We start from the raw sequence: 14,442 nt of genomic DNA, 5'->3' as shown, positions 1-14,442 counted from the left end.
GTCCTGGCCTCACCCATCAAGGGAAGCAGCCTAGCCACATCTACTCTGTCCAGTCCTTTCAACATTTTAAATGTCTCTATGAGGTCTCCTCTCATTCTTCTGTACTCCAGTGAGTACAGTCCAAGAGCCGACAAACGCTCATCATACGCAAGCCCTTTCATTCCGGGAATCATCCTTGTAAATTTCCTCTGAACCCTCTCCAACATCAGCACATCCTTCCTAAGATATGGGGCCCAAAACTGCGCACAATATTCCAAATGAGGCCTCACTAGTGCCCCGCAGAGCCTCATCAACACTTCCTTACTTTTATACACTATACCTCTCGAAATGAATGCCAACATAGCATTCGCTTTCCTTACCACTGATCTGACCTGGTGGTTAACCCTTAACGTATCCTGCACGAGTACCCCCAAGTCCCTTTGCACTTCTGTACTTTGAATTTTCTCTCCTTTAGATAATAATCTGCCCGTTAATTTCTGTTTCCAAAGTGTACAACTGCACATTTCTCAACATTGAATCTCATCTGCCATTTCCTTGCCCATTCTCCTAAACTATCCAGGTCTCTCTGCAACCTTCCTGTCTCCTCAATACTCTCTACTCCTCCACCTATCTTGGTGTCATCCGCAAACTTAGCCACAAAACCATTTATTCCATCATCCAAATCATTAACGTACAAGGTAAAAAGAAGCGGCCCCAACACCGACCCCTGTGGAACACCACTAGTAACCGGTAGCCAACCAGAACGAGATCCTTTTATTCCCACCCTTTGCTTCCTGCCAACCAGCCAATGCTCCACCCATTCTGTTATCCTACCTGTAACTCCATGACCTCTCATCTTATTAATCAGTCTCTTATGCGGCACCTTGTCAAAGGCCTTTTGAAAGTCTAAATACACAACATCTACCTCCTCTCCCTTATCCACCCTACCTGTGATTTCTTCAAAAAACTCCAATAGGTTGGTCGGGCAGGATCTTCTCTTCACAAAACCATGTTGGTTAGGACCTATCTTGCCTTGCACCTCTAGGTATTCCATAACCCCATCCTTGAGGATCGATTCCAATAACTTTCCCACCACTGACGTCAGACTAATAGGTCTGTAATTTCCTTTATGCTGCCTCCCACCTTTCTCATACAGCGGAACTACATTTGCGACCCTCCAGTCCTCCAAAACCATGCCGGAGTCTATCGATTCCTGGAAAATTATCACCAATGCCTCCGTTATCTCTAAAGCCACCTCCTTCAGAACCCAGGGATGCACCTCATCCGGTCCGGGAGACTTATCAGTCTTTAGCCCATTTAGTTTTCCTAGCACCTTCTCTCTAGTAACCTTAACTGAACTCAGTTCCATTCCGTGAGACCCCTGACTAACCGGTATATTGCTGATGTCCTCCACAGTGAAGACTGATGCAAAATATTCATTTAGTTCTTCTGCCATCTCTTTATCATCCATTATAATCTCTCCCGCACCGTTATCGATTGGTCCTATATCAACCCGTGTCTGTCTTTTTCTCCTTATATATTTAAAAAACTCTTAGTATCCTTTTGAATGTTATCTGCCAACTTTCTTTCATAATTCATCTTTCCTAATGACCTTCTTAGTTTACTTTCTGCAGGTTTTTAAAAGTTTCCCAGTCTTCTGTTTTCCCACTAATTTTTGCTTCCTTGTATGCCGCTCCTTTTGCTTTTATTTTAGCCTTCACCTCTCTCGTTATGCACATTTGTGCCTTTTTTCCATTCAAAACCTTTTTTCTTGGAATATCTCTATCCTGCATTTTCCTTATTTCTTGTAGAAATTCCATCCATTTCTGCTCCGCCGTCCCTCCAGCTCGCTTACTCTTCCAATCAATTTGGGCCAACTCCTCTCTCATACCACTGTAATTTCCTTTGTTCCACTGAAATATCGATACACCAGTTATCAGCTTCTCCTTCTCAAATTTGAAACTGAACTCAATCATATTGTGATCACTAGCTCCCAATGGTTCCTTTACCTTTAGTTCCCTAATCACCTCTGGTTCATTACACAGCACCCAATCCAAAACCGCCGATCCCCTGGTGGGCTCATCAACAAGTTGCTCCAAAATACCGTCCCGTAGACATTCCAAAAACTCACTCTCCTGAGTTCTACTGCCTTGTTGGATTTCCCAGTCCATCTTCATGTTAAAATCCCCCATAATTATCTTCACATTGTCACTCTGGCACACTTTTTCTATCTCAAACTGCAACATCGTCCACTTCCTGACTGCTATTTGGGGGCCTATATATAACTGCTACTATTGTCCTTTTACCCTTGCTATTTCTTAGCTCCACCCATAAGGATTCCACTTCTTCAGACCCAATGTCCTTCCTTTCTATTGATTTTATATCACTACTAACCATCATGGCCACACCTCCCCCTCTGCCTACCCGCCTATCCTTCCTATACACTGTGTACCCCTGGACATTCAGTTCCCAATCACATCCGTCATAAAGCCATGACTCGGTGATTGCCACAATGTCGTATTTATTAATCTGTAGTTGTGCCCCTAGGTCATCTACTTTATTCCTAATGCTACGTGCATTTAAATATAGTACATTCAGTCCAGTATCTGCTATTGATTTTGTTGTACTTCTATTGTTCAGCAAGTTATCCTGACTTTTCACCTGCCTGTCCTTCTTACCATCCTCACTACATACTGTCACGGACTTGTTTCTATATACCTCATCCTCTGTCCTAACATCCTGTATCCTAACATCCTGGTTTGTTGTACTTCTATTGTTCAACAAATTATTCCTGACTCCTCACCTGCCTGTCCCTCTTGCCATTCTCACTGCACACTGTCTTGGACTTGTTTCTGTAAACTTCCTCCCTTATCCTAACATCCTGGTTTCCATCCCCCTGCCAGATTAGTTTAAACCCAGTGGGACAAGGCGGGGACTGGTCAGTAGGACGGGGCCGAGGACAGGGGCCAGTCAGTGGGACATGGGGTTTGCTGCTGACACAGGAGATTCCATAGATGCTGGAATCTTGAGCAACACACACAGTGCTGGAGGAACCCAGCAGGTCAGGCAGCGTCTGTGGAGGGAAATAGTCAGTGTTTCTGGCCGAGACCCTTCATCAGGACTGGAATGGAAGGGGGCAGAAGCCAGAATAAAAGGGGAGGGGGAGGAGCACGAGCTGGCAGGTGAGGTGAGTGCAGGTGAGAGGGGGAAGGTGAGAGGGGGAAGGTAGGTGGGGGAGAGGGGAGTGGGATTGAGCTGAGAAGCTGGGAGGTGATGGGTGGAAGAGGCAAAGGGTGAAGAAGATGGAATCTGATTGGAGAGGACAGTGGACCATGGAATAAAGGGAGGGAGGTGGGGGACCAGAGGGAGGAGGGTGTGAGTGATGGGCAGGTCGTGAGGGTGGGGGAGGGGAAAGGGGTGATGGGGCTGCTGGGATAAGGGACAACAAAGGGGGGGGGTGGGGTTACCAGAAGTTGGAGAAATCGATGTTGAGGCCGTCAGGTTGGAGACCATCAAGGCCGAATATGAGGTGTTCCTCCAACCTGCGTCTGGCCTCAACGCTGCAGTACAGGTGGTTATGGACAGACATGTCAGTGTGGGAGTGGGATGTGGAATTGCAGTGAGTGGCCACCGGGAGGTCCTGGCTGTTGCAGTGGACGGAATGAAGGTGCTCAACGAAGCGCTTACCCAATCTGCTTCAGGTCTCACCGATGCAGAGGAGGCCTCACCCTTGGATTCACAGGTGAAGCGCTGCCTCACCTGGAAGGACTGTCTGGGGCCCTGAATGGTGGTGAGAGAGGAGGTGTAGGGACAGGTGTAACATCTGGAATGGTCGCAGGGATAAGTGCCAGGAGGGGGATCGGTGGGGAGGGAGAAACGAATCGAATGACATTGTTGGTGGGGCCACACCTCATGCTCTGTCTCGGTGGTGTCCAACCAGACAACATCAACATCCGGTAACCCACCCCTCTGTTCCCACCACTTTGTTGTCCCTTATCCCAGCAGCCCCATCACCCCTTTCCCCTCCCCCACCCTCACGACCTGCCCCTCACTCACACCCTCCTCCCTCTGGTTCCCCACCTCCCTCCCTTTATTCCCTGGTCCACTGTCCTCTCCCATCAGATTCTTCAGCCCTTTGCCTCTTCCACCCACCACCTCCCAGCTTCGCACATCATTCCCACTCCCCCCCCCCCACTTACCTACCTCCCCCCCCTCACATGGATTCACCTCACCCGCCAGCCTGTGCTCCTCCCCCTACCCTTTTATTCTGGCTTCTGCCCTCTTCCTTTCCAGTCCTGATGAATCTTGGCCCAAAACGTCGACTGTTCATTTCCCTCCACAGATGCTGCCTGACCTGCTGCGTTCCTCCAGTATTTTGTGTGTTGCTCCCAGGGATAGTTGCTGTGGGTTACTGACATGTGTGTTGTTTACCATGGGGTTACCCTGGGATCAGGGTTTACAAGATAAAATTGCAACCCCATGGTAGCAGTGATACAAAGAACACTCAGACACCAGGGTACTTGTTTGTATGTATTGATCTACAGTGGAAGGCAATGCACAGACTGCAACATGGAGGACAATCACTCAGCATCAGCCACAGTCACTGGGAAACATGAAAAACCATGCCTTAAAGCACCCCAACACTGGGGATCATCGTCAGGGACGGAGGGAGGGAGGGAGGGAGGGACGGAGGGAGGGAGGGAGGGAGGGAGGGAGTGAGATTCAGGGGGAGGGACGGAGGGAGGGGCAGGGGGAGGGATGGAGGGAGGGGCAGGGAGGGAGGGACGGAGGGAGGGGCAGGGAGGGAGAGACGGAGGGAGGAGCAGGGAGGGAGGGACGGAGGGAGGAGCAGGGAGGGAGGGACGGAGGGAGGAGCAGGGAGGGAGTGAGATTCAGAGGGAGGGACGGAGGGAGGGACAGGGAGTGAGAGACGGAGGGAGGGGCAGGGAGGGAGGGACGGAGGGAGGGGCAGGGAGGGAGGGATGGAGGGAGGGGCAGGGAGGGAGTGAGATTCAGAGGGAGGGACGGAGGGAGGGACAGGGAGTGAGAGTGTGGGCAAGGAGTTTGGAGCAAGGGACAATGCAGGGGGCAGGGAGTGAGGGAAGATGGGGAATGAGAGACGGAGCAAGGTAAGGAGTGAGGGTCGGAGTGAGTTAGTAATGAGGGACAAGGAGAGGGACAGGGAGATGCAGTGAGGGAGAGTGTGGGCCCAGAACGTCTAGGAAGGCAGAGTTAAGGATGGAGTGAGCACTGACAGGTGGGGAGTGGGGTCTCAATGTTGTGTTGAGCTGGGAGGGAGTTCCAGCTGTGAAGCGTTGATCTACTTTAGGGGTGCCACACTCTGGCTGCAGTCCAGTCCTTCCTCACACGGCCAGAGGTCCGTAGACAGGGCTGGGGTCTCCAGCTTGATCCAGGTCTGCGTTGCAAGGGGTAGAGGACCACTGGCTGGACCGGTCCTCACTGACGGGTGTCCCTGAGGTTGTAGAGGAGATAGTTAGCAAAATAATGGGCAGATTCACGTTCCCCACCTCACCCTCTGCTTCGACTAAAGCAACATCCCTCGGGAGGCCTTGCCCCACCCTTGGGTTGGTATCAGTGCCCCGTCCATGAACCAGCAAAAGGATGAGGTTTCACAAAACAAAGGACAAATCGAATTGGCTAATCACTGCACAAGGCTGTGTCCTCAGCCCTCTACTCTACTCCCTATACACTCATGACTGTGTGGCCAGATTTTGCTCTAACTCCATCTACAAGTTTGCAGATGATACCACCGTTGGGAGGCCGTATCTCAAACAGCGATGAGTCGGAGTACAGGAAGGAGACAGAGAGCTTAGTGGAATGGTGTCATGACAACAACCTTTCCCTCAATGTCAACAAAAGAGCTGGTCATTGACTTCAGGAAAGGGGACGATGTACATGCACCTGTCTACATCAATGGTGCTGAGGTCGAGAGGGTTGAGAGCTTCATGTTCCTGGGAGCGAACATCACCAACAGCCTGTCTTGGTCAAATCACATAGACACCACAGCCAAGAAAGCTCATGAGTGCCTCTACTTCCTCAGGAGGCTAAAGAAATACGGTATGTCCCCTTTAGCACTCACCAACTTTTATCCTTGCACCATAGTGAGCATCCTATCTGGATGCATCACGGCTTGCTATGGCAACTGCTCTGCTCAGGACCGCAAGAAACTGCAGAGAGTTGTGGACACAGCCCAGCGCATCACCGAAATCAGCCTCCCCTCCTTGGACTCTGTTTTTACCTCTCGCTGCCTTGGCGAAGCAGCCAGCATAATCAAAGACCCCACCCACCCGGGTCATTCTCTCTTTTCTCCCATCAGGTAGGAGAGACGAGCCTGAGGGCACGTACCACCAGACTTAAGGACAGTTTCTACCCCACTGTGATAAGACTATTGAACAGTTCCCTTATACGATGAGATGGACTCTGACCTCACGATCTACCTTGTTGTGACCTTGCACCTTATTGCACTGCACTTTCTCTGTAGCTGTGACACTTTACTCTGTACTGTTATTGATTTTACCTGCACTACCTCAATGCACTCTGTACTAACTCAGTGTAACTGCACTGTGTAATGAATTGACCTGTACGATTGGTTTGTAAGACAAGCTTTTCACTGTACCTCGGTACAAGTGACAATAATAAACCAATACCATTGAGTCCACTCTCCATCATCAGTGAAGTGATGGAAGTGTGGTTGACAGCACTGTCTACTGACCAGTAACCTGCTCACCACCCCCCAGTCTGGGCATCACCAGAATCAGCCAGCTCCAGACCCCATCACAGCCTGGATCCAAACACGGACCGAGGAGCTGAATCCCAGAGGTGAGGTGGGAGTGACTGCCCCTGACATTAAGGCAGCATCTGACCCAGTGTGGGATCAAGGAGCCCTGGTAAATCTGGTCAATGGGTGTCGGAGGGGAAACACTCCAGTGGTTGGGGTCAGAGCTCACACGGGTGGGTGTGGGTGTGGGAGGTCAGTCTCCCAGCCCCAGGACACCAGTGTGGGAGTTCCTCAGGGCAGTGTCCTGGGCCCAACCACCTTCAGCTGCTCCATCAGTGACCTTCCTTCCATCAGAAGGTCAGCAGTGAGGATGTTCACTGATGTCTGCACCGTGTCCAGTCCCATTCACAGCTCCTCGGTAGATGAAGCAGCCCCTGCCTGCACACAGCAAGACCTGGACAGTATCCAGATGTGGGCTGATAAGTGGCAGATAACATTCACTCCATTGAAGTCTAACGCCTCCAATGGCAACCCCATCACCAAGTCCCCACCAACAACATCCTGGGGGTCACCAGAAACTCAACTGGACCAGCCACATGAACACCGTGGCTACAGGAGCAGATCAGAGGCTGGGGAACCTGCGGTGAGTGACCCCCCCCGACACCCAACCCTTTCCACCAGCTGGGAGGAACATCAGGGTAGAACACTCTCCACTCGCCTGGATGAGTCATCGCCATCAACTTCCCAGTTGATGGGGGGGGGGAGGCCACGGGATTCGGGAGCTGAGCTGGCCACACCTCGGTCGGGATGGGCTGACCACAGAGGACGGAGATGACCACTCACCGGGCGCAGTGACCTCTGGACAGGGGTCGTTGTCCAGTCCCATCAGCCCCGGCGGCTCGTTGTTGTTGTCGCACACGGGAGTGACGACGCTCGGGCCCCACCACCCTGCGGAGAGGCAGACGGTGAGCCGGCAGGGACACGGGCAGCCCGAGTGTCGCTGAAACACGCGGTGCGACACGTGTGGTGACGGAACACGCGGTGTGACATGTGTGCGGTGACGGAACACGCGGTGCGACACGTGTGCGGTGATGGAACATGTGGTGTGACACGTGTGGTGACGGAACACGCATTGTGACATGTGACAGAACACGTGGTGCGACACGTGTGGTGACGGAACACGCGGTGCGACACGTGTGGTGATGGAACACGCGGTGCGACACGTGTGGTGACGGAACACGCGGTGCGACACGTGTGGTGACGGAACACGCGGTGCGACACGTGTGGTGACGGAACACGCGGTGTGACACGTGTGGTGACGGAACACACGGTGCGACACCTGTGGTGATAGAACACACGGTGTGACACGTGTGTGGTGATAGAACATGTGACCGTTGCACACAATATCTGTTCCAACAACAGCCATGCAACTCAGTGGGTGCATCAGTTAGGGCAGCATCATGGACACGCACTCCAGATACGGACACGGACCCCCCACATGGACAGACACGGAGCCTGGACTCAGACTCCAGACGTGGACCACGGGCACAGACCCCCAACACTGCCCATGGAACACAGACACAGAACACAGATCATGGACTTGGACCCCCGACATGGACCGTGGACAGGGAACACGGACACCCCACACATCCCTTGTACATACACCCTGGATGGAGAACCAGGCAGTGACTCACCAACTGCACTCCCACCCACCCCCACCCCCCACCACCCCCCGTACCACAGGGGTGGCCGATTACTCCACACACCTTTGGGACGTTGGGGGAAACCGGAGCACCTGGAGGAACCCCCAGTCACAGGGAGAACGTGCAAACTCCACACAGACAGCTCCAGAAGTCAGGATCGAACCCAGGACCCTGCGGCAGCAGCACTACCCGCTGTGAGCAGGGAACCATATCTGAGGGTGCACTGGGCATCTGTGTCAGAGAGCCATGACTGAGCACAACTGACCAGGGTCTGTGCATGGGTCTGCATTCAGGGATCCGTGTCCCATGGTCTCAGTGGGATATGGTGGGGGTCCGTGTCCGACTATCGTGTCCAGGACTGTGATGGGGGTCTGCCCGGGGTCTGTGTCTGAGCGACCTTCCTGCCTCTGCAGTAACCTCCAGGGTCTGCATCTGGGGTCCGTGTCCCGTGTCTGGGATCCGTGTCTGCGGTCCGCATCCATCACCCATGTCCCCGGTCTGGAGTCAAGGTCTGTGGTACATGTTCAGGGGTCTGTGTCCCAGACCCATATCCTGGGTCCATGTTCAGGGGCTATGTCAGTGAGTGTGTCAGGGGTCAGTGTTCAGGAGCCATGTTCTGGGTCCATGATCTGTGTCAGGTCCATGTCCCGGGTCCGTGATCTGTGTCAGGGGTCCGTGTTCAGGAGCTGTGTCCCGTGTCCGTGATCTATGTCAGTCTGTGTTCAGGGTCCATGATTTGTGTCAGGGGTCTGTGTTCAGGGGCCGTGTTCTGGGTCCATGATCTGTGTCAGGGGTCCGTGTTCAGGGGCAGTGTCCCAGGTCCGTGATCTGTGTCAGGGGTCCATGTTCTGAGGCCGTGTCCTGGGTCCGTGATCTGTGCCCGGTGATGTGAGCCAGGGTCCATGACTTGGGTCCTGTCTCTGGACACAGCCCCAGACATGGATGGTGAATCGTGACCCCCGGACATACAGCCCTGGACAGAAGCCCAAACACGGACCCTGGATGCAGAGTGTGACCGCTGGCCCCTGACCAGGCCATTGAATACAGCGCCCTGGTCGACCACAGCAGACACAGGTCACAACCGTTGTTCCGTGGATGCCCACACCTGGACTGCCAGCTCGGGAACACCGAGCCCCGGAGATGAAGGGTAGATAGGCAGGAGAACACAAACCCTGGGCACGGGTTCCAAGGCGTGATGTTGGACATGGACCCAGAGACATCCAGACACCGGACACGGATGTCCAGGCCGTTGGCAGTGATCACCCTCAGGCAGACTGGGTGAGGACCCATGGGTGCTCTCCCCGGTCAGGTACTCCCAGACCCCCATCACTGTCTGTGGGTGATCACCCTGGCACCAGACTCTGACCCATTGACATGGATGCTGGAAAGGGACACCTGGACAAGGACACGGACACAGGCAGGAGCACGCACCACAGAACGCGGAGCCTGGACACTGGACATTGGATGGCTGACCTGCCCAGGACTTCCCAAAACTGGGTGACAGGGAGAGGGAGAGTGGTTACCATGGATACTGGACTCATGTTCAGCAGCTCCCGCCTGCTCCTCGGCAACAGCGTTACCCTAGAAACATGGACAACACAGTTACCGCATTGGACCATCAGCGGCCAATCCCAAACAGCCCCTCACCCACCACCCCCTACCTCAGAGTCCCGACGGTCAGTGCCCGCTCCAATCTCCGCCATCGGTGTCCGAGGGACCTGTGGGAAACAAGGACAGGGAAACCATTGCTGCTGCTGTCTGCTGACCTCGAACCAAACCGTCCCCTCAACAACCCACTGCCCACCAAGCCCCTCACCAGACCCCTCCCCACGTCACGAAGCAACCCATCCTCCCACCAATAGATTCTCCAATCTACTCCCCCAACCCATCCCCAACCTTTCCCCAATCCAATTCCTCCCCAACCTATTCCCAATGTATTCATTCACCCATACCCTAATCCCAAACCAACCCTATACCCCCAACTGCAGCCAACCCATTAGGTCAAAACATATCTCCCCACCTCATTCCCATAATCTAACCAATTGTCCCAGACCAATCCCCACCAACTGTTCCCCACAAATAATTCTCCCAACCCATGTCCCCAGCACCCCCTCCAACCAGTTCTGTCACCAAACCCTCTCCCCAGAATGGCAGAATCCACCCATTCTCCTCAGCCATTGAGCCCAATAAACAAATACTCTGGGTCTGCCCACGAAGTAACGTTGGGGAACCTGGGGTCCAGTGAGAGGGAGGAGCTGAGTGCACTCAGTATTGGCGGGGAAATGGAAATTAATGGGATTGGAAGTCAATAAATCCACAGTGCCCGATAGTCTACGTATCTGCGGAAGTGGCCCTCGGAATAATGGATGTATTGATGGTCATTTGCCAACATTCTTTAGAGTCTGAATTAGATAGTGTGAGGGTGGTTTGGTGGACGGCACAACATGGTGGACCGAAGGGCCTGTTTTGTGCTGTATGGTTCTATGGTTCTAATTCCTACAGATTAGAGGCTAGCTAATGTAACCCACTGTTTAAACAGAGAGAAATTGGGGGATTATAGGCCAGTTAGCCAGGCATGGGTGTTGGGGAAAACGCCAGAGTTCATTATTAAAGATGTAACAGCAGAGCACTTGGAAAACAGTGATGGACTGGTGTTAAACTGGGCGGGTTTACAAAAGGGACATCACAGTTAACAAATTTCGTGGAATTGTTTGTGGACGTAATTAGTAGAGTGGAGGTGGGAGAACGAGTACATGTGGGGTGTACGGATTTTCACAAGGCTTTTGACAATGTCCCACGAAAGAAATTAGAGTGCAAAACTAAAGCAGGTGGGATTGGGAATAATGGTCTGCTGTGGATAAGCAACTAGTTGACCTACAGGAAACAGAGGGCAGCAATCAATGGCAGTAACTAGTGGTGTACTGCAGGGATCAGTGCTGGGATCCCAGCTATTCACAATATATATTAGTGATTTCAGACGAGGGAATTAAATACAAGTCTGTTGATGTCACCAAGCTGGGTGGGGGTCGGCAGGGGGGGTGGTGGGAGCTGTGAGGAGGATGCGGAGGGGCTCTGCAGTGAAGTGGGCAGGTTGACCAAGTGGGCAGGTGCAGAAGAACCTGGACACATGGCAGAAACAGGAAGGCAGATTGGGTGTCCTTGAGCACCAGTCATGGGAAGTAAACATGTGGGTGCAGCCGGCAGTTGAGGGAGTGAACGGTGTGCTGGTCATCTTCACGGGAGGGTTCGTCCAGGAGAAGGGATGTCCTGCTGCAACTGTGCAGGACCTTGGTGAGACCACACCTTGAGTAGTGTGTGCACTTCTGTCTTCTGACCTGAGGAAGGATGTTCTTGAGGGAGTGTATTCACCAGACTGATCCCTGGAACGGCAGGACTGGCTTATCGATGGGCGGGGACAGCACGGCTCATATGTGCTCTCGTATATGAATAACGGGGACCTGATTGAAACCTTATAAAATCCCAAAACTGCACACAGTACTCAAGGTGTGGTCTCACCAAGGTCCATACAGTTGCAGCAGGAGATCCCTTCTCCTGGATGAACCTCTCACGAAGATCAGGGTGCAGCTGAGATCCTCGTTGCCACCTCCAGTCAGTGGGGCCCTGCTTCTGATCCAACTGTCCAAGCTGTGGGGTCCCTGTTGAGTGAAACTGCAGCAAGACTCACCTCCTCCTCCTCCTCCTCCTCTGCTGAAGGCAGAGTGAGCCGCTCCTCGGGATCGCACTCTGCCAGGCTGTCTGTTCCATTGGCCAGGTAGGAGCCCGACATGGAGGAGATGGTGTCAGTACTGAGCTGAGAGGAGGCCATTGACATCACGGACTGTGCCAGGCTGCTGCTGGGCTCTGTCGGGGGAGAGAGAGACCATGACAGAGAGAATGTGAGAGGTGGACAGGGAGTGTGAGAGTTCTGGAGACGGATAGAGAAACAAGCTGTGAAAATCAGAATGAGAGAGTGAGTGAGAGATGGGGAGAGAGAGAGTTGGGCTGGAGACAGGAGGGAGTTGGGCTGGAGAGTGAGTTGGGCTGGGAATCTCCTGGAGAGAAGTTGAGATCCTCCCAGATGCCCGAGGTAGGTGGTGAGTGGGAAGAGTCGGGGGGGAAGGTGTTGGGAGTGTGGGGAGCGTGAGATGCGATGAGTATGAATGGGTGGTTGATGGTTGGTGTGGATCCAGTTCCTCTGCTGCAGGACTCTCTGAGAAAGGTGCTGACTGGGAAACGGTCCAGATCTGGCAGCCCCAGACTCGTTCCTAAGGCACTGAGAACCATTCATCAACCACAATCCGTACGATGATCCAGTCTGAGAATTCAGAAAGGATGTACACAGTAAACAGTAGAGCATGAAGGAACGTTGCTGAATAGAGGGATGGGGTGGGGAAGAAGGTGTGCGGCACGCTTGCCTTCATAGGTCGGGCACAGCATGAAAGAGCTGGGAACAGTGTCACAACTTTACAAACCTCTGGTCAGATGCAGATGGAGCCCTGTGTGCAGTTCTGGTCTCCACACTACAGGGAGGGTGTGATGGTGCTGGAGAGGGTGCAGAGTAGATTCACCAGGACGTTGCCTGGATTGGAGGACTTTAGTTATGGGGAGAGATTGGACTGGCTGGGGTTGTTGTCCCTGGAGTAGAGGAAGCTGAGGGATGGCGATAGAGGTTTATACAGTTATGACAGTCAGAGTCCGTTTCCCACCGTGTGAGTATCAAACATGAGGACACAGGTTTAAGGTGAGAGGGAGCAGATTTATAGGGGATCGGAGGGGTAAACAACCCATCAGTGGCAGACACCGACTGGCCAATGTGAGGAGGCAGCTCCAAGAACATTGGTGAGTTCAGACAGAGTGGTCAGTGGGTGGGGCAACATGTTCAGCCAGTGGGGCTGCCCCTCATGTTACCCACCTCTTGGTACCTTCAGCAGGTCAGTCACAGCACAGCCGACCCCTCACCCTCCTCGTGCCCAGAGGGTGGAACCACCAGAAGCCCCAGTTACCCCCTGGGACACCCCACTGGTTACCTCCCCCCCAGCTCACCCCAATGGTTACCCACTCCCCAGTGTGTGAGCGCGGGGGGGGGGGGTGTGAGGGGGTGAGCGGGGATGTGCAGTGAAGGGGTCCTGTCACCACAAATTCCCTGGTTAGTGTGCAGCAGGGTTGAGCAAAGACGGATCTCACGAGGGGCTGGGGGTGTGGGTGGGTGAGGGTGAAGTTGAGGGTATGTGCGGGGTAGGGGTGGGGGTGGGGTGAGGGTGCGTGTGGGGTGGGGGTGTGACACCTACCTTTGGGAGACGTGGTGCTGGAGGAGAGCGCGGTGGGGGTGCGGGAGGGGAGGGGGTGGGGTGGGGTGGGGGGTGTGCGGGGGGGGGTGACACCTACCTTCGGGGGACGTGGTGCTGGAGGAGAGCGCGGTGGGGGTGCGGGAGGGGAGGGGGTGCGGGAGGGGGTGGGGTGGGGTGGGGGGTGTGGGGGGGTGACACCTACCTTAGGGGGACGTGGTGCTGGAGGAGAGCGCGGTGGGGGTGCGGGAGGGGAGGGGGTGTGGGTGGGGGTGCGGGGGGGGTGGGGTGGGGGGTACGGGGGGGTGACACCTACCTTCGGGGGACATGGTGCTGGAGGAGAGCGCGGTGGGGGTGCGGGAGGGGGTGGGGTGGGGTGGGGGGTGCGCGGGGGTGACACCTACCTTCGGGGGACGTGGTGCTGGAGGAGAGCGCGGTGGGGGTGCGGGAGGGGAGGGGGTGGGGTGGGGTGGGGGGTGCGGGGGGGTGACACCTACCTTCGGGGGACGTGGTGCTGGAGGAGAGCGCGGTGGGGGTGCGGGAGGGGAGGGGGTGCGGGAGGGGGTGGGGGGTGCGGGGGGGTGACACCTACCTTTGGGGGACGTGGTGCTGGAGGAGAGCGCGGTGGGGGTGCGGGAGGGGGTGGGGTGTGGGTGGGGGTGCGGGGGGGTGGGGTGGGGGGTGTGGGGGGGTGACACCTACCTCCGGGGGACGTGGTGCTGGAGGAGAGCGCGGT

General features: G+C 54.5%; 1 protein-coding gene across 4 annotated transcripts in view; it reads right to left on the bottom strand.

The window, feature by feature from the left end:
• Positions 1-4,496: 4,496 nt before the first annotated feature.
• LOC127579956 (uncharacterized) overlaps positions 4,497-14,442 on the bottom strand; it is a 97,522-nt gene continuing 87,576 nt past the window's right edge. For 2 of the 4 annotated variants that reach the window (XM_052033040.1, XM_052033043.1), the window contains 5 exons: positions 12,107-12,282; positions 10,083-10,139; positions 9,945-10,002; positions 7,562-7,666; positions 4,497-5,452 (listed from right to left, as the gene is read on the bottom strand). In XM_052033040.1, coding sequence (XP_051889000.1) covers positions 5,343-5,452; positions 7,562-7,666; positions 9,945-10,002; positions 10,083-10,139; positions 12,107-12,282 — 506 coding nt within the window. In that variant the 3' untranslated portion in view covers positions 4,497-5,342. Of the gene's footprint in view, positions 5,453-7,561; positions 7,667-9,894; positions 10,003-10,082; positions 10,142-12,106; positions 12,283-14,442 lie in introns of all 4 variants that reach the window. The other 2 variants (XM_052033044.1, XM_052033041.1) reach the window with 2 other exon arrangements.

Source organism: Pristis pectinata, chromosome 18, assembly GCF_009764475.1.
Source record: "Pristis pectinata isolate sPriPec2 chromosome 18, sPriPec2.1.pri, whole genome shotgun sequence".
Taxonomy (NCBI): Eukaryota; Metazoa; Chordata; class Chondrichthyes; order Rhinopristiformes; family Pristidae; genus Pristis; species Pristis pectinata.
The sequence above is the reverse complement of the archived record's forward strand: the minus strand, read 5'-3'. Positions and strand labels throughout refer to the sequence as shown.